The 24,202-nt window shown below is 36.9% G+C and overlaps 1 protein-coding gene across 1 annotated transcript in view; it reads left to right on the top strand.

The window, feature by feature from the left end:
* The window catches only part of LOC123661833 (midasin), a 41,259-nt gene extending 19,200 nt beyond the window's left edge, over window positions 1–22,059 (top strand). Inside the window, exons 21-41 of the mRNA XM_045596773.1 lie at window positions 104–321; window positions 714–890; window positions 1,507–1,707; window positions 2,191–2,405; window positions 2,863–3,025; window positions 3,314–4,461; window positions 5,107–5,236; window positions 5,968–6,097; window positions 6,376–6,451; window positions 7,140–7,353; window positions 7,990–8,091; window positions 8,516–8,704; window positions 9,128–9,484; window positions 9,886–10,060; window positions 10,375–10,523; window positions 10,868–10,993; window positions 12,735–12,919; window positions 13,450–13,658; window positions 20,636–20,841; window positions 21,081–21,434; window positions 21,661–22,059. Of these exons, the coding sequence (XP_045452729.1) occupies window positions 104–321; window positions 714–890; window positions 1,507–1,707; window positions 2,191–2,405; window positions 2,863–3,025; window positions 3,314–4,461; window positions 5,107–5,236; window positions 5,968–6,097; window positions 6,376–6,451; window positions 7,140–7,353; window positions 7,990–8,091; window positions 8,516–8,704; window positions 9,128–9,484; window positions 9,886–10,060; window positions 10,375–10,523; window positions 10,868–10,993; window positions 12,735–12,919; window positions 13,450–13,658; window positions 20,636–20,841; window positions 21,081–21,434; window positions 21,661–21,849 (4,913 nt within the window). The 3' untranslated portion in view covers window positions 21,850–22,059. The remainder of the gene's footprint in view (window positions 1–103; window positions 322–713; window positions 891–1,506; window positions 1,708–2,190; window positions 2,406–2,862; window positions 3,026–3,313; window positions 4,462–5,106; window positions 5,237–5,967; window positions 6,098–6,375; window positions 6,452–7,139; window positions 7,354–7,989; window positions 8,092–8,515; window positions 8,705–9,127; window positions 9,485–9,885; window positions 10,061–10,374; window positions 10,524–10,867; window positions 10,994–12,734; window positions 12,920–13,449; window positions 13,659–20,635; window positions 20,842–21,080; window positions 21,435–21,660) is intronic.
* Window positions 22,060–24,202: the final 2,143 nt, after the last annotated feature.

Below are 24,202 nucleotides of genomic sequence, written 5' to 3'. Positions count from 1 at the left end.
ATATTGTGAAGTTTAGAAAGAAATTAGTATTTTCATTTTGACATTATATTATATACTTATATATATTTTTTGTATTTGACATTTCGAACATACAACGTTACAGATGAACTTCTATCAATACTATGGAACACGTACAACTATTATGCTCAGTTTTCCGCTCAAGTAGCGACGTTTATCAAAGAGAAACGCGCTCCGATTGAGAAGAAATTACGTGATTTCGTCAAAATCTGCACCTGGGACCGAGATCTTAGTTACTGGAGCGTCAAAGACACTGTGGAGAAAGCTCACAAGGCACTCCATAAACATACAAAGGAGTTTGAGGTATTATAACTTGTATTTAAAAAAATATATCTATTGTAATAATGAGAATTTTATGTTTAAAAAACTGTAATATTCGATTTAAAAAAAAACAGCTTAGTAAACGAAAAACTTTCCCTGAAAGTAAAAAATTTCTTACTATATTGATTTCCTCTTGCTTACTCAATAATGATTAATTATTATTTTTGTAACTGTTTATATAGTATTCTAAATTATTATTATTTGTACTAGTTAAAGTAACTTGTGTAACAGTTTTATGTTCAACTTAGTTCTTAATAATTTAATAAGCCAACGTTATATATAATTTTAATTTTAAAAATCAATATTACACGCGGAAGTAATTAAAGTATAAAATTGTAATAAACCACATTTTTATTTTTTATTTCAATTTACAGAAAGTTCTCAAAGAAAGTGTAACAAGCTGTCTAGTAGACAATACAAGTGAGGTAGGCTCGGACCACGTTGGTATATGGGACCGGCCTAAGAGAGCTACGTTAGCGAACGCCACTGGAGGAGCCTATATGATTGATGTGCAGAACCATATCGTACTGGCGAGGAATATTAAGGTGAGGGTTTTTCTTTTATATGACTAGGTCGACAGACAAATGTATGGTCTGATGGTAAGCGGTTACCGTGGGCTATAGGCGCCTGCAACACCAGAACCATCGAATCCTACCCCCAATCCCTCCAGGAGCTCTGATCTGAGTCTGTCATTGTTAGTCAGCTATGATCTCCTGGTTTACTTCTTGCTTCCCATATATCTTGCCCTAATGCAATAAAATAGTTATATAATATGAAATTTGACTTCAAATTGTGCTGGAATATTTGAGCTTACATATATGTATGTATTAATATGAAGTGTCCAAAGAATTGTTAGTTTATAAGTTGTCTAGCAGATATTACGAGTGAATGCTATGTAACATTTTTGAAGTTTTTGTTTGCTCAGTAATTTATATTTTTGTTTTAAATAGTTGGTCTAGTAAAATTACAATTATACTTTAACTGCCACATTTACATGTATTATATGATATCGCATATAATGTAAAAAAATATGTAAAAAAAAAAAAACGAAAAGAACTTTTATTTTGTATGTTTTTTCTTAAAATATTGTCAGTAAAAATAAATCAACACATTGTATTTTTTTTTTTATTTAAATATTAATGTTATTTACTTATACTTTTTTTTAAGAAATACTTAGACCAATCAGAACAGCCCTGCAATATAATATCAGAAGATAGTCTTTTATCTAAAATTCCGTCACTACTCAACAAAGCCAAGACCTTATGTAAGGACACAATCATAAACACGGGGTATCCAGCATTAGTTCAAGCATTGGATGACTTTGTTACACTTGTCATTGAGACTAGTGCGCATTTGGGATCTTTAGAGGTAAGATAATAATATATATGTACGTATAATAAAAAAAAAATTTATAAGCCATAACCTGATAAATTTCATATACGAATATTTAATTTTTTTACTCACCTTAAAAAGGTGTACTTTCATGTTGCCACGTATTGTTATTAAATATCTGTTTCAAACTAATTATTATTTTATTGCTTGCGTTGGTTATTGGCCGCACTTAACTTATACTGTATTTAATTTTCTATTAAATATTTCGCATAGTTTTTGAAATTTTAACTTGTATTTGTTATAATATAATCTATACTTCGAAGTTTCAATGGCTAATCTATCTATCGAATTAATATTTTGGCAAAGATAAGTCAGTGTCATATCATAGTCAGTCATAAAAGATTTTCTTCCAATAAATTTTTACTTTACTGAACTGTACAAATTTTAAACTACCCCCAGTCATCGAGGCAAAATAAAAGCATTTTTATCGAAATATTAACAATATTATATGTCATCTAGGTGGATTCATCAGCTGAAAAAGAGAAACAAAAATCACAAGCGAAAAATATAGTTCAGCAGAAACGAAAAGCGCTCGCCGATCTCTTCAAATATCTTTCAAAAATGGGCCTCAACTATCGCACCGGTTTGGTCATTCTGGCCGCTTCGGAAGAATTGTACGACTTTACCATTCCACCCGTTGATTTGGATGCGGCGATGAAGTATTTAAAAACCAGGTGGGTAAATCGTGAAATGTATTGAAACATTGTTTATATAAATGTTCTCTTTTATCATAGGAAATAAGGGTATTCCCCTATTCCGCTAACTCTATTTTGTAAACTAAAATTATGAAATATTATTTTTTAATAAACGTAAATAAAAAAAAAAAATGTTTATAAATCAGTAAAAGCACTTCTAGTTGTAACATAATACAATATTAAAGACGAAAATTTTTGCTGTTGGTAAAAGTAGTTCGAAATTTTAATATTATAGTTGTTATCCCTAGACGTGACGACTATAATAGTTTCTTGATCTTACCGATAAACTTATCTTAATTTGATCGTGCTTTCTCATGTTTTGAATTATGGTATGTAACATTATTAGACATAAGAAGTTACTACAGTAAGCAGAAGATCGATAATATATACTTAAAAGTTAATTACGTATTATTATAATACGTATTAATTATTCTAGACGCTGTGACCCAACACTAACGATGCTGTGGTCTGGTTGCGAGAAGTACTTCCAGAAGAACATCGCAAGACATCGCCTGTTCACGTCTGCGATGCAGTCGCCTCACAGTGACCTCGGCTTACAAAACATCGAACGGTGTAAGGGATTCGCTGCACAGCTATTGGTATGTCTTGCGTATTTTAATTATAATTATTTTTATATATATAATAATTATATTAATTTATATAATTATTTAAATACTAAACAACAATTAAGTTGTTTACCTTTGAAACAGATCGCTGTGTCAATGTTAAACGGTATTTTTACTTATAAAAAAAAAAAAACTCAAATTAGTTACAATATATTCTTACGTAAAATTTCTAAGTAGTCAATAGTATATGATGTTTAAATCAATAAAAAATTAACTCTAAACATAAAAAAATATATATTAAATATAGTCTTTTTTTTTCAGAAATTAACAAATAGTCAGAAAAAGTCAATTTCGAAATACACCAGACACATTTGCGATTTACGCAATGTAACCACAAATCTAACGAACGCTCTCGAAGCGGATGTCAGTAACACTAACATTACGACGTTGAAAGAAAAACTTAATATTCTAGTCGAATGCTACGCACAAGCCAGTATTTTATTAGATCAATTCACTATTGTACTAAAATCTCTCCCCGAAGTAACTGCTAGGTCTTCTTCTGAACCTGAATTTGATTTAATTTTATCTGATTCGCCGATATCTCGTTGTTACAACAATACTGACGATTTCTGTGAACTATATAAAAAAGTAAAGGCCATTATATCGACAGTTGATAAACAGAAAACTTCTCTACACAAACTGACTAACGCCAGCCCGAAAAAAATTGGAGACTCCGTTGAATTCAGTGTTGTTTCTCAAAGCCACATAGACATAATAAATGAGGTTAAAATGAATTTGACTAAAATTATCGATGGTAGTGACGCAATATTAAAGGAGTACGACTTTAAACTCACGAACAATTTTTTTAACGATTATAAATCACGACATCCACTGTTACGTGGTCTAGAAAACTTGGTTAAATATTTGAAAGAAACGGTGACAGAACTTGATAAATTGGACCAACCGATTGATCAAGAAATGGACGATTTATGCTCAACTACAATAGTCACGCAAGCAGAAGACATCGCAGCCACAATGCTACTAATAATCCAATCGATATACAAGAAACATTTGCCGCTCGAGAAGAGTGTTGAGAACATGGACGTCCTAAACGCAATCGATGAAATAATCGATGAAAAAAATAACTCGAAAGATGAACCGAAAGAAATACTAGAAGATAAACATCTAAAGGAACTGTTGCACGAAAAGTTATCTACTGATACAAAATTATTACAACTGGATACATTAATAAACAAAATGCAACATTTGTTAGCTAATTACGTTCAGTATATCGCTACCAGACCAGATGCGGATGAAGTGAGAACCGCAGTTATGAGATTGGTTCCAATATTGGAACAAGTTGTTTTGTTTGTGCAATATTTTGTGTCGCAGAAAGTAGCGGTGCACAGAGTGTCGTGTAAAATGCTATCAGTGATTTTGAAAATATTTTCCGATCTCGCAATTAAAGGGTATGTAAAATTTTATATGTAAATTACATTTGCTTCTTAGGGCATTTTTTAGTATTTTAAAGTTAAATATACTCTAAACATTTTTTAATATCATATCAAAACTTGACCGTTCCAGCGGGGATCGAACCTGCATCTCCGACTGACCGTGTCGCTTAGACCGAATATAAAATCATCATATCAAAAGTTTCGATCTAGCGAGTACATCGTTTCATAGCTTAATTGGCTAGAGCACCGACACTGTTGTCGGAGATGCAGGTTCTATGCCCGCTGGAACGGTCGATTTTTGATATGATATTAAAAATGTTTAGAATTTCCTAATGTGTGGGTAACACATTAGGAAATTCTAAAAAAAATTAAATATACTCTTTGTTTTCGATAATTTACTGAATAACAAATTATGTCACTTTTATATTGTATCCACTTTATCTTGTCGATATAATACGTTTGTCTGCCTTCTTACTCTTTGCTTTAACCTTTTGCTGTAACTGCCTTTACCAAGTACTAAGGATATTTACAGGAAAAATCAAAATCTAAAATTATTTTATGCAAATAGGCTTCATAAGCACTTTTGAATCGTCATTTTACAAATAAAATATATATTAACAAATATATATAACAATAAAATATCAATATAATTATTTAAAGGTTCTGTAAGCCATCGGATCTCGACATGGAGGAAGGTGATGGTGACGGTGGTCCAGGGAAACTTTCCGGTGGGATGGGCCTCGGGGATGGGGAGGGTCAAAAAGATGTCTCTGAACGAATTGAGAATCAGGTATTCTTCGAAATTTTAGCTACACCTTGGGATCTTTAAACTTTTTTAAGTTTTTGTAGAATCGTTGTGAATTGACACTCGATGAAACGAAAATGCGTCACGATAAAAAAACGAAAAAGGTATAGGAAAAAATGAGATAGAATATATTACAGTATTTTATATTCTCAGTGAAAGAAGCTTTCGTCATTTACTTTTCAGAGTTTCACTTCTGCCGTGTGTGAATTGCACACATATACTTTTATTTTAAAATTATGGTTGGTAATACGCCGCGTTGGTTCAACGGTCACAGCCATGGATTGTACCTGTTGCGCTAGCGGTTGCGGGTTCGATCCCCGAACGTGACAAACATTTGTATTGGCCATACTGGTGTTTGCCGTGGTCTGGGTGTTTGTGCAGTTCTTGTTGGTCTCCCCACCGTGCCTCGGAGTGCACGTTAAGCCGTCGGTCCCGCATGTTATCATGTACACGATCGTTACTCATAGTAGGGAATATATCCGCGAACCCGCATTGGAGCAGCGTGGTGGATTAAGCTCTGATCCTTCTCGTCGTAATAATTTTTGTGTATGTTTTATTATTGGACTGTTTGCTAAAATTTAAAGAAGTGATACTCATTAACTTAACAAGAAATTGCATATTTGCTTAAAATGAAATTCTAAAACAAATCTGTTTTCTAGTTGAGTCACATGAAAGTTATTAATTATATTTATTTTTCCTGTAAATGTAAATCTTAGGATCAACTAGATGACGCTCATCGTCCAGGAGAGGAGAAGAAGCAAGAAGACAGAGATTGCAAAGAAGAAGAGAAAGGAGTTAACATGACTGACGACTTCGATTCTCACTTACAAGACGTCGAGCAGAAAGGTAAAGAATATATAAGTTTTGTAGCAACAATGTACGTAAGAATTGTATTAAAAGTTTGTACGAGACAGCCTTTAAAATATTATTAAAATCTGTGTATAATTTGTCAAAATATTTAAACATGTAAATCAAATACACAGCGTAATTGTGAGCCTCATTCTTATTTAAATCATAGTCGGATTCTTCTTACATTTTGTCGGCAACATTTCTTGACATTTACTCTAAATACAAGAAAATTGTACGAATTAATAATATAGTTTTGTTTTATTATTCTCTAGAAGGCGAAGACTCTGATCAAGACGATGGCAACGATGACGCGGACAAACAAATGGGTGAAACTGAAAATGCCGCTGATAAGTACGTATAGAAACGTCTATTTCGATAGTTGTTAAGAAATCGAAAATGTTTTATTTGTTATAGATGCTAAATAGTCTAACGTTTGTAAAATATATCGTAATAATATTTTATAGTAGAAGTCAATGGTCAAATCTTGAAGTACAAATTATTATAATTTTCTTCTATTTCAAAAATTTTAATATAATAATAGTACCGAGATTTATTTTGAACCAGCTGGGTCCGCGCCTTCGTCCGGGTGGAATTTAACAAAAAAGTTACTGTTCAGTTCGTAGAGTAATAAAATAAATAAAATTCTAAAATAAAAGTAGCCTAAGTCACTCCTTACTACATCAGCTATCTGGCAGTGAAAGTCCCGTCAAAATTGGTCCGGCGTTTCAGATATTAGCCGGAACAAACAGACAGACAAAAATTGCAAAAAATTTTATTTTAATATATTTACCGTGTATACATGCATATGCATTTAGTAAAAAGCGGTTAGTTTAATATTACAAACAGACACTCCAATTTTATTTATTTGTATATTTAACACTTATGCATACCTGAAATATTTTTAAACATAACCTATGTTAATGAAAATGTCTTCGAAAAATAAATTTTTAAATTGCTTTCTGTTCTATCAAATAGTGCCAAATGTTGCCAATTTTAAAATATGCTTAAGTTACTTTAAACATTAATTTGTCATAACTAGACTAGATCAACAAATATGGGGTTCAGAAGACGAAAACGAAGAAGATGACCAAGGTAAGAAGGATAAAGAAGAGCGCGGTAAGGGAGAGAGTACGGGGGAGAAGGAGATGGCTGCGAAAGAGCAGGAGCAGGGGACCGATGATGGGACCGAGGGGAAAGAGAAGCAGAAGAAGGAGATTAATGAAATGAATGAACCGGAGGTTGATGACGACCACGTATGTTCTATTTTAAATTAATTTAGTATATTATAATTAATAGCTGGTTGACCCGGCGAACTTCGTAGCATTTTTTTTATATATAGAATTTTTTAAAATATCCTATTATTCAAATCATGTTACGTCAATAAGAATCCAAAAAAAAAAGAATTATACAATTTGGTGCAGTCTTTCAGAAGTTATATGTGTACATAAAGAGTAGTAGTACATAAGTAGATAATATAGATTTTGATTTTTCATCTGTGCTCATTCGGCACTATTGAAACCCATTTTAACCTGAAAAGGAAGAAGAAGAAGTAGATTTTGCCTTCAGAGAGCTACGATGTAATATCGATATAGTTGTATCTATAATAGAATTTCTAGAGTAGTAGTATCAAAATTAAAAAAAATTAAAACTAGGAATTGAAGTTACAAAATTCCTGGAATGTGTTTTCTTTTTTTCTAAAGAAATGCATCTACAGCTATATGAACTGCAATAGATGAATTCCCTTTGAGTAGTATGTTTTCTACGATGTAGGAACAAACAGAAGACAAAGATAGATAGGCATTATAATAAAACTTTCAAACATATTTTTACCTTATATTGTTATTTTGAGTCTATATATCTTTAATTAATTTCAAATACATTTAATACAGATTGATCCGTATCATGGAAATGAACAACAACTCCCAGAACCAGAGGACTTCGAAATGCCTGATAACATGAACATGGATGGCGAAGAAGGTGAAGATGATAAGGTAAATCACATTATTAAATACTAAACCACCCTTGCCCAACAAATTTACTATTACCTAGTTTCTGTACCTATTAGTCATAATATAATATTTATTTTTGGTTGATTAACCTCTCTCACTGCAAGATTTGTAAGCATGAATTTGAATTTCTTATAATCTAACAAAGAAAATACAAGCGATCAACAAGTAAATTTCAATTTTCAAAATTCAATAGGGATAATATTATTTGACTTGTTCCAATATTAAACATACGAACGCCGCAGACGTCCAAAAATATTATAACATTATTAAGTGTGCGTAGCTAAGAATCATCCAGATCACATTAGATTTCAATTTAAGAAAAAAAAACGTATCAATAAGACACGTCAAACTTAGAATACCTTTCTTTATGCGTAGGGGGTTAAAACAAATTTATTTTTTATTTCAGGATGGCGAAACTGAAACAGAGAATCCATTTGAAATAGACGCAATGAAAGAAACAATACCGGATGAAGAGGAATCTCAGGAAAAAGAAGAAAAGGGCAACAAAAATGGTCTAGAAGTTTCCAGCGATGAAGAAGATGGAGCTGATGATAATGAGAAAGAGATTGGTGAGGAGCAAAACGACCAGGAACAGGTAGGAGTAATAATATAGTTAAAATATTTTTTGTTCACGCTTGTTAAGATAAATGTAATGTATCATTTTATTATAGTTCATATTTAGCTAGACATGCTATGGATGGATTATTTCAGTATTACTATTTAGTAGTAGCAGAACTATCTATTTAGTTCTTATCTACTACTCACATATCTGGTTTTATATAGCATCATATGTATGCTATAATTATAGTATCCTTATTGAAGATACCAATACTAATAACATGGAATTGTTTTTAAAAATACTTAATAGTTTTGATTTGTTGTGCAATTTTCTATCCAATTATTTGAAAAAAAAAATAGTCCAAAACCAATTGGTGGGATCACTATACCCATTAAACTGAAACTAAACATATCATAATTAAAATTAAATAATGCACATTATTAGGATAAAGAAAACAAGGAGACAGACGCTCAAGAAGACAAAGATAATGAAAATAACGAAACTGAAGATGGCAACGAAGCAGATGAAAACACTAAACCTGATCAAGACAATCTAGAAACTGAACCTGAACCTGAAACAAGTGAAGAAACTGAAAACGAATCAAAAGATAATGAGAATTTACCACAAAATCCTGATGATATTGACGAAAATGATGAGAAACAGGATAAGTCACATGAATCGAATCCTCAAGCTAATCCGTCCAATGATGATCCTACAGCTGAGGATAAAGCAGAAAATGCTGAAATGGAGAGAGGAACTAATGATAATGTGGAGACCAATACTGAACAAGCTAAAGATGAAGATGCTGCCCCATACGTAAGTTTTTTTTATTTTTTCTGGGTAAAAAGTCAACTTATCACTTAATATATTTTAAATACATTGGATTACAAAATAAAATTTGTTATGATTAGGTAATTTTTGGCAAGACTCATAAATATGCAGCAATTGTAATAATATTATTATATAATATATATGTTTATATAACATTATTTGTATTATATTTTAACATTATTTTAATACTCATCAATTTAAAATTATAAATATAAAAAATGAAATTATTCACGAAAATTTGGGTCATATTATTATTAATCAGTACTAAGGTGAAACTACTAAGTTGGTCATATTTATTACTTAACGCTCGGGTAACATTTTAGCCTTGTTTGTCTTGTACGTCTATTTTTATTGGTTATAACATTTTACTTGTATCGTATTTTCAGGAGCAAGCCCAAGAACAAGTAGGTGAAGATATACAATCAACTGGTAGATCAGAATTAGATAAAAGTGACAAAGGACATCGAGGAGAGAAGCAAGCGGCAAGAGCGGAAAGGTCACAAGATAATCAGAAAAGATTTGAAAATAAACCGGGAAGGACAGACCAGGAACGAACGCTTGGTAAGAGAAAAACTAATGATTTATCTTAATGTTATAAAACATTCTAAAAATGAACAATTTAAGGTTTTAATAGTGTTTGTCTTTTCAAATTGATTTTTACCATGAAGTTAGACTATTATAAGATGCTGGATAAATGTTGGGTGATTTATGTCGAAACATAATTACGAAATACCGTTGTTCTGTTGAGGCTTGACAACATATCACCAAACATCTCAATAATTTCGAGGAGTGGAAATTATAAAATCTGAAATAATATTAGTAAACACGTAAATTGTTATAATATTTGTTTATTTTAATTGAAAAATTTCTTATAGGAGATGTAAATGAAAAGAAAAACAAAAAAGCACACACGCTTAACGTCGAACAAGAAGACGCTGAAGAGGGCGGTGAATCTGAACAGAACAAAGATAAAGAGGCGGACGCTTACCAACATGTAAAACAGGCAAATCAAGATGATGTACAGGTAAAGTTTTTTTTTTTTTAATTAAATTTAATAAAGCGTTAATAAATATTAACTTTTTACATCCGCCGTACGGCTGTAACACAACACGTTCTTGTCTAATATCCATCTTCGATGAGGTTAGGTAGTATGAACTGACAAGTCAACGTCATTTTATTTAGAACGTGTTTTTTGCAATATGTACATTGCTTCCGTGTACAAATAAATACTAACCATCAACAGGATTATTCAATCCAACTTGAAACATTCTTTTTATTAGAAAGCTTCTTTATTTGATACAGGAAAAAACTAAATCTGTATAAACACGATTATTAATAAGTAATGATTTTCATTACTTCACTCATTAGATGGTCGACGCTGCAACAAAAGAGCAAGCTGATGAACAGCCGACATTGCAATATGAAGACGAAGAAGCCGATGATCTGAAGGAAGATGAAGAGGTTCCAATGGAGGTCGATGATGATGACATTCAGGTAAAAGTTGTCACTTTATTACAGTTGGTTACACTAGAAATTAATAAAACGAATAAATTCGCTGTCCCCGGGCAATAAAGCGGTAATATCAAAAATCAAATTTTACAGGAGAAATAAAAGAAGCTAATTTGTTTATAGTGCAGTGTACAGTGATCCAAAACAGACGTTCAATATGTCAAATGAAAGCTATTTTTTTTTACCAATTTAAGCTTTTAAAAATATTTTTTTAAAAACAAATCGTATAATTTTTTAATTAAATAATTAAAAAAATGTATAATACAATTCATAGATGATACTATTTTAATTGCAAGATCATTAACAATTACTGTAAAGATGTTCACCGGTTTTTTGTGTTATTTTTCTTAGAGTAATGCAATAATACATAGCTTAGTCGTAAGAGAATTATCCATGCAATAAAACGGTTATTGTCATTTATTCTAACGAAACATTAATAAAAAAAACTGAAAAAAATAAGAGTGATAGATTGATACTCAGAGAAGCCAAAAATTAAATAACATTAAAAAGGGTGTAACCGGCGTATACCGCTTTATTGCCCGGGGCCAGCGAATTTTATAATGTAGCTATTAATTATCAAATACATAATGATTTAGGTGTAGGATATAGATTCAGGATTTTACTAAAATGCCGAATAATATAAATCGAAGGTGAAACAGCAAAATAGAAAACCACTAAATAGAAACGAAAAAATTGTTATAATTACAAGAAAGTCATCATCACAATATAATGTCAACTCGAGTGGCTCCCAATTCGCCTTCGCAGGAATACTCACGTACTTACTCTACTCTACTGTGTTCTTTTTAATCCTAATGCCATTACCTTAATGAACGGTTTACGTTTTTTTGCAATTCTCATGAACGCTCCAATCAATCCTCCTCCAAACAATCTGCTTCTGAAAATTCCTCCCGTTTTCTACCTCCTTCTACTCCAATTCATTTACTGTTAATGCTGTCCGTCTGTAGAACTCTCTTCGCTTTCAATAAAACAAGCTCCAACGCAAGCTTGCTTCAAGCAACGCCTTTAAAAGCATTATATGTCGCTTATTAAGTCGTAACTATCGTGATTTGTAGTTTACTTTATCTGTATATATATGTATATATTTATGTGTGTGTGTGTATGTATGTATATATGTATATATTTTTATATGTATATGTGTGTATGTATGTATATGTGTGTGTATATCGCTTCAGCCTGTAATATCCCACTACTGGGCATAGGCCTCTTTCCCCATGTTGGAGAAGGATCAGAGCTTAATCCACCACGCTGCTCCAATTCGGGTTGGCGGATATATCCCCTACTACGAGTAACGATCGCTATCAGGTGTACATGATAACAACCGGGACCGACGGCTTAACGTGCTCTCCGAGGCACGGTAGGGAGGACTGACCAAGACCCATAAGGACTGCACAAACACCCAGACCACGACAAACACCTGTATGGCCTATACATGTTTGTCATGTGCGGGGATCGAACCCGCAACCGCCAACGCAACAGGTACAATCTGTGGCTGTAACCATGTCATATGTGTATATGTGTATTATATACTAAAATATTTACTTACTTATATGTTTTTTTTAACAATTATGTAAGTCTATCATATTGTAGTTTTTATCTATTTATTATTATTGCCTTTATACATCTTATATTGTATCTTTCTTAATATGTCTCTGTATTTCTATGTACATTAAGAATAAATAAATAAATGTCTTTATCAAATTTATAGGTAGAAAAATCGGAAGAAATGAAATCAGAAAAAATGAAAGATGGCGCAGATAAAGATAAAGATAAGACGGGAAATAAGAAAGACGGTGCTGATGAGGCTTCCGGTGAAACCGGAATCGAAGTAGAAGGCGAGAAAGTTTTAACAACTAGCGTACCGAGGGGAACGGACACTACTTATCATACGAGGTATGTAAGAAACTAAGAACAATGTTGTTTAGTAGCTTATTAGAGTGTATTTTTGTGTCGTTTTATAAATCTTCGGATCGGATCTTCTTTTATTAAGGCATCCTAATGAGATCCATTGGATATTACATTATTAAATTTTTACATTTATATTTTTTATATTGATTATGAAACAAGTTCAATAGTAATGAAAAATAGTTTCAAAGACCAAGAACGTAAAACATGTTTTTAGTGCGCTGGTCTTTAAGATGTTTCTAGCTAAAGCTCTACTATTTAAAATTAGCTTTTTGCTTGCCGCTTCACCAGCGTGGATTACGCGTTTTCTCCCGTTAAAGGCCTATATTACTTAGTAATATAGTAGCATTCTTTTGTTGTTCTTTAATCCATTACAAACAAAAAAAAAAACAAAAATACAAATCTTTCTTCAAAATCATTAATATAATAATAAAATAAATATTACTTTTTTATGGATGGCCTTATAGACTGACCATATACATGCTACGTGTAACTAAAACTAGTTATAAATTTTTCAGAATCGAAGATTCGGTGCAGCGTGTAGAAGACATGTCCGTACAAGAGTACATGAGCATCAGACAGTGGTTGGAGTGTGGCTCCTCACAGGGTAGTGTTAGTGCGGCGGCCGTGTGGCGTTCCGTGTGGAAGGACTCCGGGGACGCGGCCCGGGCCTTGTGTGAGAGACTTCGGCTTGTACTGGAGCCCACGGGACGCTCTCGACGAGCTGGTGAGCTATTTTTATACTTCGAGGCCAACAAATAAGCGTACAGCCCACTTGATGGTAAGCGATAACCGTAGCCTGTAGACGCCTGCAACCATCGAAGCATCGCAAGTGCATTACCGACCCTTCCCAGGAGCTCTGGCCACCTTCCTCGCCACAGGAACACGATACTGCTTGGGAGCAGTGTTATGTTCATGAAATGTACGGGTATGTGGGACTACGACACGGATAGACTGTGCCAGAACACCTACTATAACCCGGCGGTATCCTCGCCATCGTAATGGGGATGTTGATACATCTGAACTATCTCATGGTGACGTTGATCAATGAACCATGAAGTAGCGTGGATTAAGGTCGCATGCTTCTTAAGTGAAGAGATATACAATATCAGTTCGATGAGGTGTATTTGTATTTGTATTTGTGTTGGGCTCGATTTTCCGCATTTAGACGCAAAGGTGGTCCATTATGCGTGAAAAAGTGGGCTGACTAGTTCAGCCAGCCCAGCTCCTTCCAGAAGCTCAGAAGCCTCCTGGGGCGTTCACAGGCTTCTCGGAGCGTCCTTATATCCTTAAGGATGGTAGCCCGGTGTGCGGCCACTCCCTCGCATTCCAGGATTACGTGGGCGGCTGTTTCTTCAGCAGCCAGACAGCCCCTGCAAAGAGGGCTATCTGTTGCATTCATGATGAATAGTTGGTGGTTGAGTGCCATGTGGCCTGTAATCGTGCCAACAACTATTCTGATGTCCAGGCGGTTGAGACTGAGCAGTCGGCACGCTAGGTGCGGTGATACTTCCGTGAGTATCAATTTGGACTGTCTACAGCCGGTTTGGTTTGCCCAAAGGGCATTGTGATTTGCACGTGTACGTTGCCTTACCCACGAGCGCAGTTGTCCAAAAGGTAGCGGCAATAGGATGGTTGGGCCGGCAACCTTTGTACTGGACCCCTGTCTTGCAAGCTCGTCGGCAGCATCGTTTCCGTGCGATCCACTATGTCCTTTTATCCACTGGAGGATTACCTCATTGTGTGAGGCTAAAACTTCCAGGGTTTGATGACATTCGTATATAAGACTAGAGTTAGTCGAACTGCTCTCTAGCGCTTTAAGTACGGCCATGCTGTCCGACAGAATACGGATATTGCAATCCCTAATGCCTTTTGACAGGACGGCGGTGGCTGCATGGGTTATCGCAACACACTCACATTGAAAGATGGAGCTGTGTTGGCCCAGCGTTAGTGATAAGTTGATATTGAGGTCTTGTGAGTACACTCCGGCACCGGTGCCAGACCCCATTTTGGAGCCATCCGTGTAGATGCGGACCTCGCGTATGCCAGATTGGTCTCTTTCAGCCTCAAACGGTTGTATATGGTACTTTCTTTCGAAAATATGTTGTTTGGGAATCCTATCACAAGGAGCAGCAAGTAGTGGCTCATAGCTCACAAGGTTGCTCCAAAGTCTATTGTGTGGTCCCTCCTGGTTGCACCACAAGCCCAAGTGTTTCAGCCTGATAGCTGACATAGCCGCCTCCTGTTGTATGAACAAGTCAAGCGGTGCCAGGTCAAGCATAACCTCAAGAGCTGCTGTGGGAGCGGTACGCATACAGCCAGTGATTGCAGAGCATGCTATTCTCTGAAACCGCTGGAGTTTGTTTCTAACGGTTGTTAGTTCTGTTCTCTGCCACCAGATTACCGCACCGTAGGTGATTATAGGCCTGACAATAGATTTGTAAAGCCATAGAGTAATTTTAGGTGATATGCCCCAGCTTTTGCCGAGGAGCCTTTTGCATTGGCAGAGGATTATGCTGGCTTTGTTGATTTTTGAGTCTAAATGCCTGTTCCAAAGAAGCTTACTATCTAGGATTACTCCAAGATATTTGACCTCCTTGGTTAGGGCAAGACTGGTGCCAAATAATTTAGGGAGTTTAAGGTCTCCTAAATTCCGTTTATTTGTGAACATCACAAGTTCCGTCTTTGCGGGGTTCACTGTTAGTTCGTGGTCCGTACACCACTGTTCAACGACTTTTAGTGCGGCCCTCATTTGGTCGCAAACTGTCCTCTCAGATGGTCCACTGATGAGTACAGTTAAGTCGTCTGCATAGCCCACTGTTAGAAATCTGCGGTCGTTGAGCAAGGTGATCAGTTCGTCGATCACTATGTTCCACAGAAGTGGGGAAAGGACCCCCCCCTGCGGACACCCCCTCGCTACAACGCCTCTAGTTATTTCATTCACAGTGAATTGGATGGCCCTGTACTTCAGCATGCTGTCAATCCACCCGGCAATCGTGTTATTGACTCCATGCTTGGTCAGGGCACGGCTTATGCTGGTGAACTTAGTTTTATCAAAGGCCCCTTCAATATCAATAAAGGCGCCTAAGGTTGATATTTTGTGATGGAGATTGCCCTCTATATAGGATATAACCTTATGTAGGGCAGAGTCCGTTGATTTGCCCATTGAGTAGGCATGTTGGTTGGGATTCAGGGGTTGCTCAACCAGAGTTGTGCTCCTCAGCTCCCGATCTATTAGCCTTTCCAAAACTTTCAATAGAAAGGAGGTAAGGCTAATAGGTCTGAATGATTTTGGTTGTGAGTAGTCTCCTTTGCCGGGTTTAGGTATGAAGACTACCTTAACTTCCCTCCATAACTTTGGAGTGTAGCAATAAGCTAAGCAACTCCTATATATGGAGACAAGGTGGTCGATAAGTTTCCTATCACTCCATCTTAGCAGACCTGGAAACACCTTATCCAGTCCTGCCGACTTGTATGGTAAGAAACTGTTGATGGCCCATTTTACTTTGTCATGTGTGACAATTTTCTTGGCGGTGATCCAGTCCACCATTACAGGTGTCTTCTTTGGCTCTTCCTCCCATGCCGCAATTCTTTCGATTTGGCATCCTGGGAAGTGTGTAGTTATTAACAGTTCTGAAGTTTCCAGATCCGTTTTGGTGTATGTTCCATCCGGTTTTTTCAGGTTACCCAGGTTGTGCACCGGTTCGCTGCACAATATATTCTTAACTCTGTTCGCCTGATTGTTCGTTTCTATGTTGGTACAAAAGCGCCTCCAGCACTCCTTCTTCCTTATTCTGATGCGCCTTTTGTAGTGATATTGGGCCTGCTTGTAGGCATCCCAGTGGTATACTAGACGAGTATTCTTTGCTCTGTTGAACAACTTCCTCACCCTGCGTCGTAGCTTTTCGAGCTCCGGTCCCCACCAGTGCCCTTTGCAGAACTGTCGCGCTCTAGGTGATGAAAGTGGGCATGTTTGTTCGAAGCTGGTGATTAGGCAGTCAGTTATCTGGTTGATATGATTATCAATGTCCTCCGTGCCTTCATGGTTATCGGGTAGTTCGACGTCTTTGAGTTTCTCCGCTGTCAGAAGCTCATACCTGCCGCGGTCCATCCTCCGAGGGTTACGGCGGGGTGCAGGTGACGTCAGCGTGACTTCTAGGTTGTATTTGATCCATCGGTGATCAGAGCACGACACGTCGTCAGACACATGCCAATCTGAAATATATTCGGACACATGCTCTGTCGCCAGAGTTAGATCAATGATGGTTTGGGATCTCGAAGTTACAAAGGTTGGTTCCGATCCTTTATTGATTACATTAAGCTTAGTTGCGAGTAAAAAAGAAACAAAATCCTCACCTCGCTGGTTGTTGTCCTTGCTGCCCCATAGCGCATGGTGCGCATTGGAGTCAGCGGATATGATGAGCTCCAGACCCTGGCGCTCGCAGTACTCAGCAAGCGCGGCCAGCTCCGGAGTGGGGATGTCAGCATCGCCCGGCAAGTAGGCGGATGCCATCACCACATCAGGCAGGCCCGAAGAGGGTTCCTTTTGGAGCCTAACGGTTGTAAGATCTCTGCTGCAGAACTCGGTTATTAAGGTGATGTTCACGTCCCTGTGTGCATAGATACAAGTGCGTGGGTGGTATACGTTATTATTTAGAAGTAACTTACCTCCAATGTTGTTTAGACCGCAGATTCTCCCGTTCCTGATCCACGGCTCCTGGATCAGGGCCACGGTCTTCGTTTTTCCCTCCAGCAATCTGCGTAGGTTAGCCGTCGCAGTCTGGCTATGCTGGAGGTTGATTTGGGTGATTTTTAATTGGTTACTAGGTGGAGCTGGCAGCGCCATCATCGCTGGATAGGATGGCGTCGTCAAGATCACCTGGCTCATCCTTGGAAAGATCACCCAGATCAAACTGGGGACTCACCTCAGACGAGCCGGTGTCGACGACAGGCTCCTTACTGGAGCCCGGCTGTCCCTCCACCATATTGTTATTTGCACTGCCTAGGTCACTAGGGACCTTCTCGTCCGCACCGAGATTCGGCAGTGCAGTAGTGCGGTCATCGTGGAAACGAGCGTAGATATTACCAAACTTGTAGTAAATTCTACGCTCGCTTTCCCTCAGCTTTTCCGCGTCATCCTCCGGGATGCCAAGGAGGAGATACATCGTCGCCTTCTTCTCCGTTGGCACCGCATTGTAAAGCGCCCAGTTGGAGACGCGGAACTGCGGGTTCTGGCACATGATCCGCAGGCGGATCTTATCCAGAGTATCCTCCGGTTCCACCTGCGGGATCAACAGCCCTACTTTGACGCGCCGCGGGATCTCAGACTGCTTTCTTACAACCAGTCTGGTTCCCGCGCGTGGTGACGAAATCCTCCCTATGGAGCGGCGGAGCCATTGGAGGGCAAAATCGTCCCTGCACCACATCTTAAGGGTGCCCTCACTATGGAAGGCTTTCCCCCTAAACTGCGGCGCAGCGACGGGTGTTGTGGAAGTGGTGGGCGAGAATATTTCCTCGTCCATCACCCCCTGCAACTGCCTCTCAATTGCCTCAGCCTGCTCTTTGGAGAGGTCGTGGTAAGGTTCCATCATAATCGCGACGCAGTAGTCGTTGGACTTTAATGCGTCAGCGTATTTGATAGAACCGATAGTGTGGGTAGGCTTGCGACGCTTGCCACTACCCTGGGGGGTGAAGGAGTCATCCGGTCGGTCCCGCTTCGCGGGTTTCGCCCGACTTGGATGCTCTCCGTGGCTCGCCTTCGTCGCATTCTTGTTTCGGCGTCTGGCTCGTTTGGTTGTGGAGGCGCAGGCAGCAGCAGTTGCCACAACCTCCGAGGGCCCGGCTTCGCCAGGGACCGGCGCAACACTGACAGGGGCAGCGTGGGTCCTTTCGTTCCCTTCGGCAGCTTCTAGCGGCCTACTCCCGTCGTCAGTCGGGCGTCGCGTTCGCCGCGCCTCCGCACGGACTACAGCCCGCTTCCCCTTGCGAGCCGACACCTGGTCACGTTTTTTGACCTCTCTTCTCTTAACAGTCACCAGGTTCCAGCAAGACTCGTCCTGCCAGGGTTGGGTGGCTGTCGGCATTGCTGCCTTCAGAGAAGTGAGGTCAATAGTGCTTGTACTTGCCTCACTACTCAGGTGCTGCACCTGAGGTGCAGCCAGTAGCTGGGTTGGCGCAGCACTCAGGTTGTGAGCCCGAGGTGCAGCCGGTTCGATTGTTGGCGCAACACTCAGGTTATGAGCCTGAGGTGCAGCCGGTTGGTTGGTGGTAGGCGCTCCAGCAGGGTTGTTCGCCCCCGGTGCGGCCTTGGTGTTATGTTTTTTATTTTTTTTATTTTTGTTGTTTGCCATGAGTGGTAGTATAAAGTTCATCCTGAGAGTGCTTCCACCCTCCTTCGAGCCCTCAAGTGGGGACGCTGTTAGCGCCAGAAGTCACCTCAGGATATAGAGCCCCACCCCGCTAGGAAGCAGGCCGAGCTGGGCGAGATGATTAACACCGTCCCACCCGTCGTCCACCCCCAACGGGACAGAGCTCTCGCCTGACGGCCCTCTGACGGGACGTCGCAGCCGATTGACCGAAGGTGGCTAGCCTCCGGCCTCCCGTGTCAGGAGAAATCCAGACCAAAGTGGAGTGTTGCCTAGGAGACGTACAACAGCCGACGCTCTTTCGGCTCAGCCACCAGGATTCCTTCATCCCCCCTTACGGGTCCCCGCGCACGGCACAAACACGCGGGTGGTCAATTGGGGCCAACCCTCGCTTATTGTTGCGACGGAAGGTCCGCAGGAACTTGACCACACCATCCCTGCAGAAGTGTCATGTTTAAACCTTGTTGTGAGTGTCTATTGTGTGTAGAAGGTGTATAGGTGCATGTTTAGTATGTACGCACTTGCGCGTATGGGGGCCTGTGAGAGTGTATCTGTGTAGTGTAAATGTGGTGTTTTAGGTGAGTATATTACGTGTGTGTGAGTGTGTTACGGGAGTGCCCGCGCCGGCACTGCCCAGGGTTGCTTGCGCAGGCACTCTCGGCTTGTTATTCATTTAGCACCACCCAGGGGGCACGTGTAGGGGCAAGTGGTTAGGTAGTACCTACGGACGCGAATAACTTTACCCCCCAAAATCGATGAGGTGTATAGGTATCCAAAAAGTAGTAGTATGTATGTAAGTTTATTATACATCTACACCACCTACCCAATTTAGATAATAAGTTTCCTTTCTATGTATGGGTTGTCTGGAAGAAATGGCTAATTAGCCATAAGTCCGCCCATTGTACTTCACTGTTTGTAACTATCTTTATGCTTTGTTTGTTGTATATTTGTGGTGTACAATAAAGTATAATATAAATAAATATAAAATAAATAAAAAAGTGAAACTCCTAAATAAGCTGATTATTATTAATGGGGATATAGTTATTGATAATAACGATGATGTTAGGTCAAAATTATAGAATTTCAATTGCAATAATTTAAAATGCTACAATGCCAGGAAAACCAGGAAATATAATAATATATCAAGCATCATCATATATAATGATCAAGGATATATACTAAAGAACCTAAACTTGAACTATTATAAAAAAGATGTACTTTGTTTTATTTACAAAAACATGCAATTTTTTTGGACTTTTATAAGGTATTAGTACCAAAATCTTTTTTTCTAATATAGTTTTCATTTAAATCAAGTAAAACATCTCATTTCTTCCTTCAGGTGATTTCCGCACCGGTCGCGCTATCAACATGCGTCGGGTGATCCCATACATTGCATCGCACTTCCGTAAAGACCGCATCTGGTTGCGAAGGACCAAGCCCGCTAAGCGAGAATACAAAATCGCTATTGCTATCGACGATTCGAGCTCTATGGCCGATAATAGGAGCAAAGAACTGGCCTTTGAAAGTTTGGCTTTAGTCTCACAGGTAAATGCAATTAAAATTTAGAAATGATATATTACAATCCTAACAAACTTTCAACAAATTGCAGTCAAACTACAATTTTGTAGTATGCCTATTAGGGAGATGTGTTTTCGTTACATAACGTTACGATAATTTCTCTCCTAATAAATAAAGAGCCATTCGAAATATCCTAGATAATAAGTTTTTAGTACCGAATTTACTTTGTGGTTTTTATTAAAATATATCCATTGTTTGTTTACTAGGCTCTGAATCTTCTCGAATCTGGCGATCTAGCGGTGTTAAGTTTCGGCGAAAAACCCAACCTACTACATCCATTCACGGAACAATTTTCCGAACATTCCGGCGCTAAGATATTAGAACAATTGCGCTTCGAACAAACGAAGACAAAAATAGCTCAATTATTAGATTTCTGTACAGTTATGTTCGATCAGCAATCTATAAGGAGTGACGCATTAAATGCAAAGTTATTAGTCATCGTCAGCGACGGTAGAGGAATATTCTCTGAAGGAGAAACGAGAGTCTTACAATCAGTTAGACGAGCGAGACAGCAGGGTATATTTTTGGTGTACGTGATCATTGACAACCCTGATAATAAGGTGAGTGACTAAAATATTAATCATGACTAACATTAAATCTTATCTACATTAGGACACTTATATTAGTCGTTTAATATAATATTATGCTTTCAGAAAATATCTATTTCTCTTGCATAATGTCATAATGTCCAATGCCGGTTTTGAGTCTCAAAGAAAAATAAGAATTTTTTTTTTATAATTAAATCTAGTATTATCACAAAACTTAATTGATTATTTTTTATTACAGGATTCAATAATGGACATAAGGAGGCCGATTCTGGACCCAGTTACGAATTCCCTATCAGGATTTATACCATATTTGGACACATTCCCGTTTCCATTTTATCTTATTTTACGGGATATGAACGCGTTACCTTCGGTATTAGGGGACGCTTTAAGGCAATGGTTCGAACTAGCTGCGAACACCGCTAGCTAGCCGTTATATAAAATAAAATTGCCAATTTATGTACATAGCTAAAAGATAAAACTTATATAGATTAAGGTGAAATTTACCTGTAAGTTACGTAAAAATTAAGGAAAAAGAAAATAATGTAGCAATAAGTTTTCAAAGACGTAAATATGTTTTACTTTTGTTAAAGAAATTTGACAAAGATTTACTATTTTCAAATAAAAGTATTAATTAAAATTTTGTTTTATTTCTCATATTACCAATCCGTACCCTATGGATGTAACTTTTAACTGACTTCAAAAAAATTCGTCATTTTTTGTGTTGTGAATTTATGAGGTAACAACTGTTTACTGGGTAACGATTTTGATAATCTTTTTTTAATTGACAGCTGACAAGTACTTTAGTAATTTATCTCTGAACGTTGTATAAATTGTCGATATAAATTGGGAGTATTTTTCCTTTCGCATGTTCATGTAATGAATTCGTACTTATTTTTTAAATGAGAAATTCGTACTTATTTTTTAAAATATGTTCAAGGTATAAAAATAATGAATAAATTTACTTTCTCAACAATTACATTTCTGGGAATGTAAAAAGTATGAAAAGGGAAAGGTTGCTTTTTGAAGTACTGTAACTGTACTTGTTCATTGGCCTACACAAACTTTGACTTGTACTTAGTTTCCAAAGCCGAAAAGAGGTTACTTTAACATTAATTTATACCAAAACATCAGAAATGTTAAATCAAAATTGTGGGAGAAAAATAAAAATAGTAAATTAAAAAATACTATTGTATATTTGTCAACCGAATATTAAACAATAATGTTATATTTATTTCACATAGCTTTTTGAAATTAACAGTAACAAACAGTACGCGCTCGACGTGTTAACATTTTAGGCCTACGTTACGATTATAAATAATTAAACTAAGACCTAATATTAAAATTTCGCACAAATATTTTCTCCAAACAAGCTATAATTAATATGAAAAATACCTTATAACTTATAAATTTAATGTTTTCGTACGAAACAATATACATAATATAATCAATGCACCTCTTAATCACTATTTTTTTCCTAATATACATACAAAATATTACAGAAACGATTTAAAAACGAATGTAATTGAGACTACATGCGATATGTAAATCATATAAAATTCAACAATCGTAATAGCAAAATATAAATAATGCTAAAGTTTATGATAATAGGTTAAATACTACAAATGTATTGACATAAAATGACTGAGCCTAACGATTATTGTTAATTTGTTAGAACCATTGACGGCTTTTAATATGTTTACACTTGTGGTTCTGTTACGATATAGATTACATAGATTAGATACAAAACCTTTTATTTCACACCATTATTATGGTACGTTAAGTACACATACACATATTGATTGGATAATGTTTAATTTTTGTTTGTTTAATAATGTAGATGAAAAATAAAGGTCTCATTAACACAATAACTTCTTGGAATGGTGTTTACTAAAACACAATTATATATTTCATACTAATACAATTACGACCAGCGTGGTCCCTTTTCTTTTTTCAGAAATTTGGTCCTAATCATATTAAAAAACAAATGATATATTAGAAAATTTTTACTGTTCTTCTGTCGAAGATAGTTTAAATCTACAATACACATCTAATGTACGACAACAGGGATAACAAAGGGTCTGACCAAATACCTCAGCAATTGAATAAGCTATACCGTGATTTTTTAATTATGGCCAGCTAATAAGCTTATTTTGAGATTTTTCAACGTCTTTATAAAAATTACTGTATTTAAATACAGTCGCATAAACACAACAATCAAGCGGTATACAAAATTGGACTCGCTACGATTTTATCATATTTATTGATGACAATTAAATAATTATCGGTATTCTCTATGCAACTGTCATATTGGAGACCGTAACGTTTCTGTTTTAGACCTTGCAATGATGTCATGCGTTGTGATTGGTGAGTTGAGTGAAAGGGTCCATGTTATATAGGGTTAAATGAATTCTTTAATATATGTTATATTAAATTGATAGCCATTTTATTCATGTATTCATGACTATCCTAACGTATTTTAAATATTTAAATATTATTTATTACCGATATTACATGCAGTATATGTTTTTTATATGTCACAATAAAACTATATGATAAAAAATATATGAGACTCACAAGTGTAAACATAGAGTAAATAAATATGAATTAAATTAAACGTTGCCCATTCGGAGTAAATTTGAGCGTTTTAAAGCTGTTTAGCGTTTGTATTTACATCTACAAGTGTTACGACTTCTTCATAGAAAGAATTTATATAAAAATATATTTCATCGGTTGAATTAATCGTTTTACAAAATACATAGAAAATCTATCTAATGTTAAAG

The sequence above is a fragment of the Melitaea cinxia genome, chromosome 17 (assembly GCF_905220565.1).
Source record: "Melitaea cinxia chromosome 17, ilMelCinx1.1, whole genome shotgun sequence".
Taxonomy (NCBI): domain Eukaryota; kingdom Metazoa; phylum Arthropoda; class Insecta; order Lepidoptera; family Nymphalidae; genus Melitaea; species Melitaea cinxia.
Note: the sequence above shows the minus strand (reverse complement) of the source record. Positions and strands in the feature narration are given on the sequence as shown.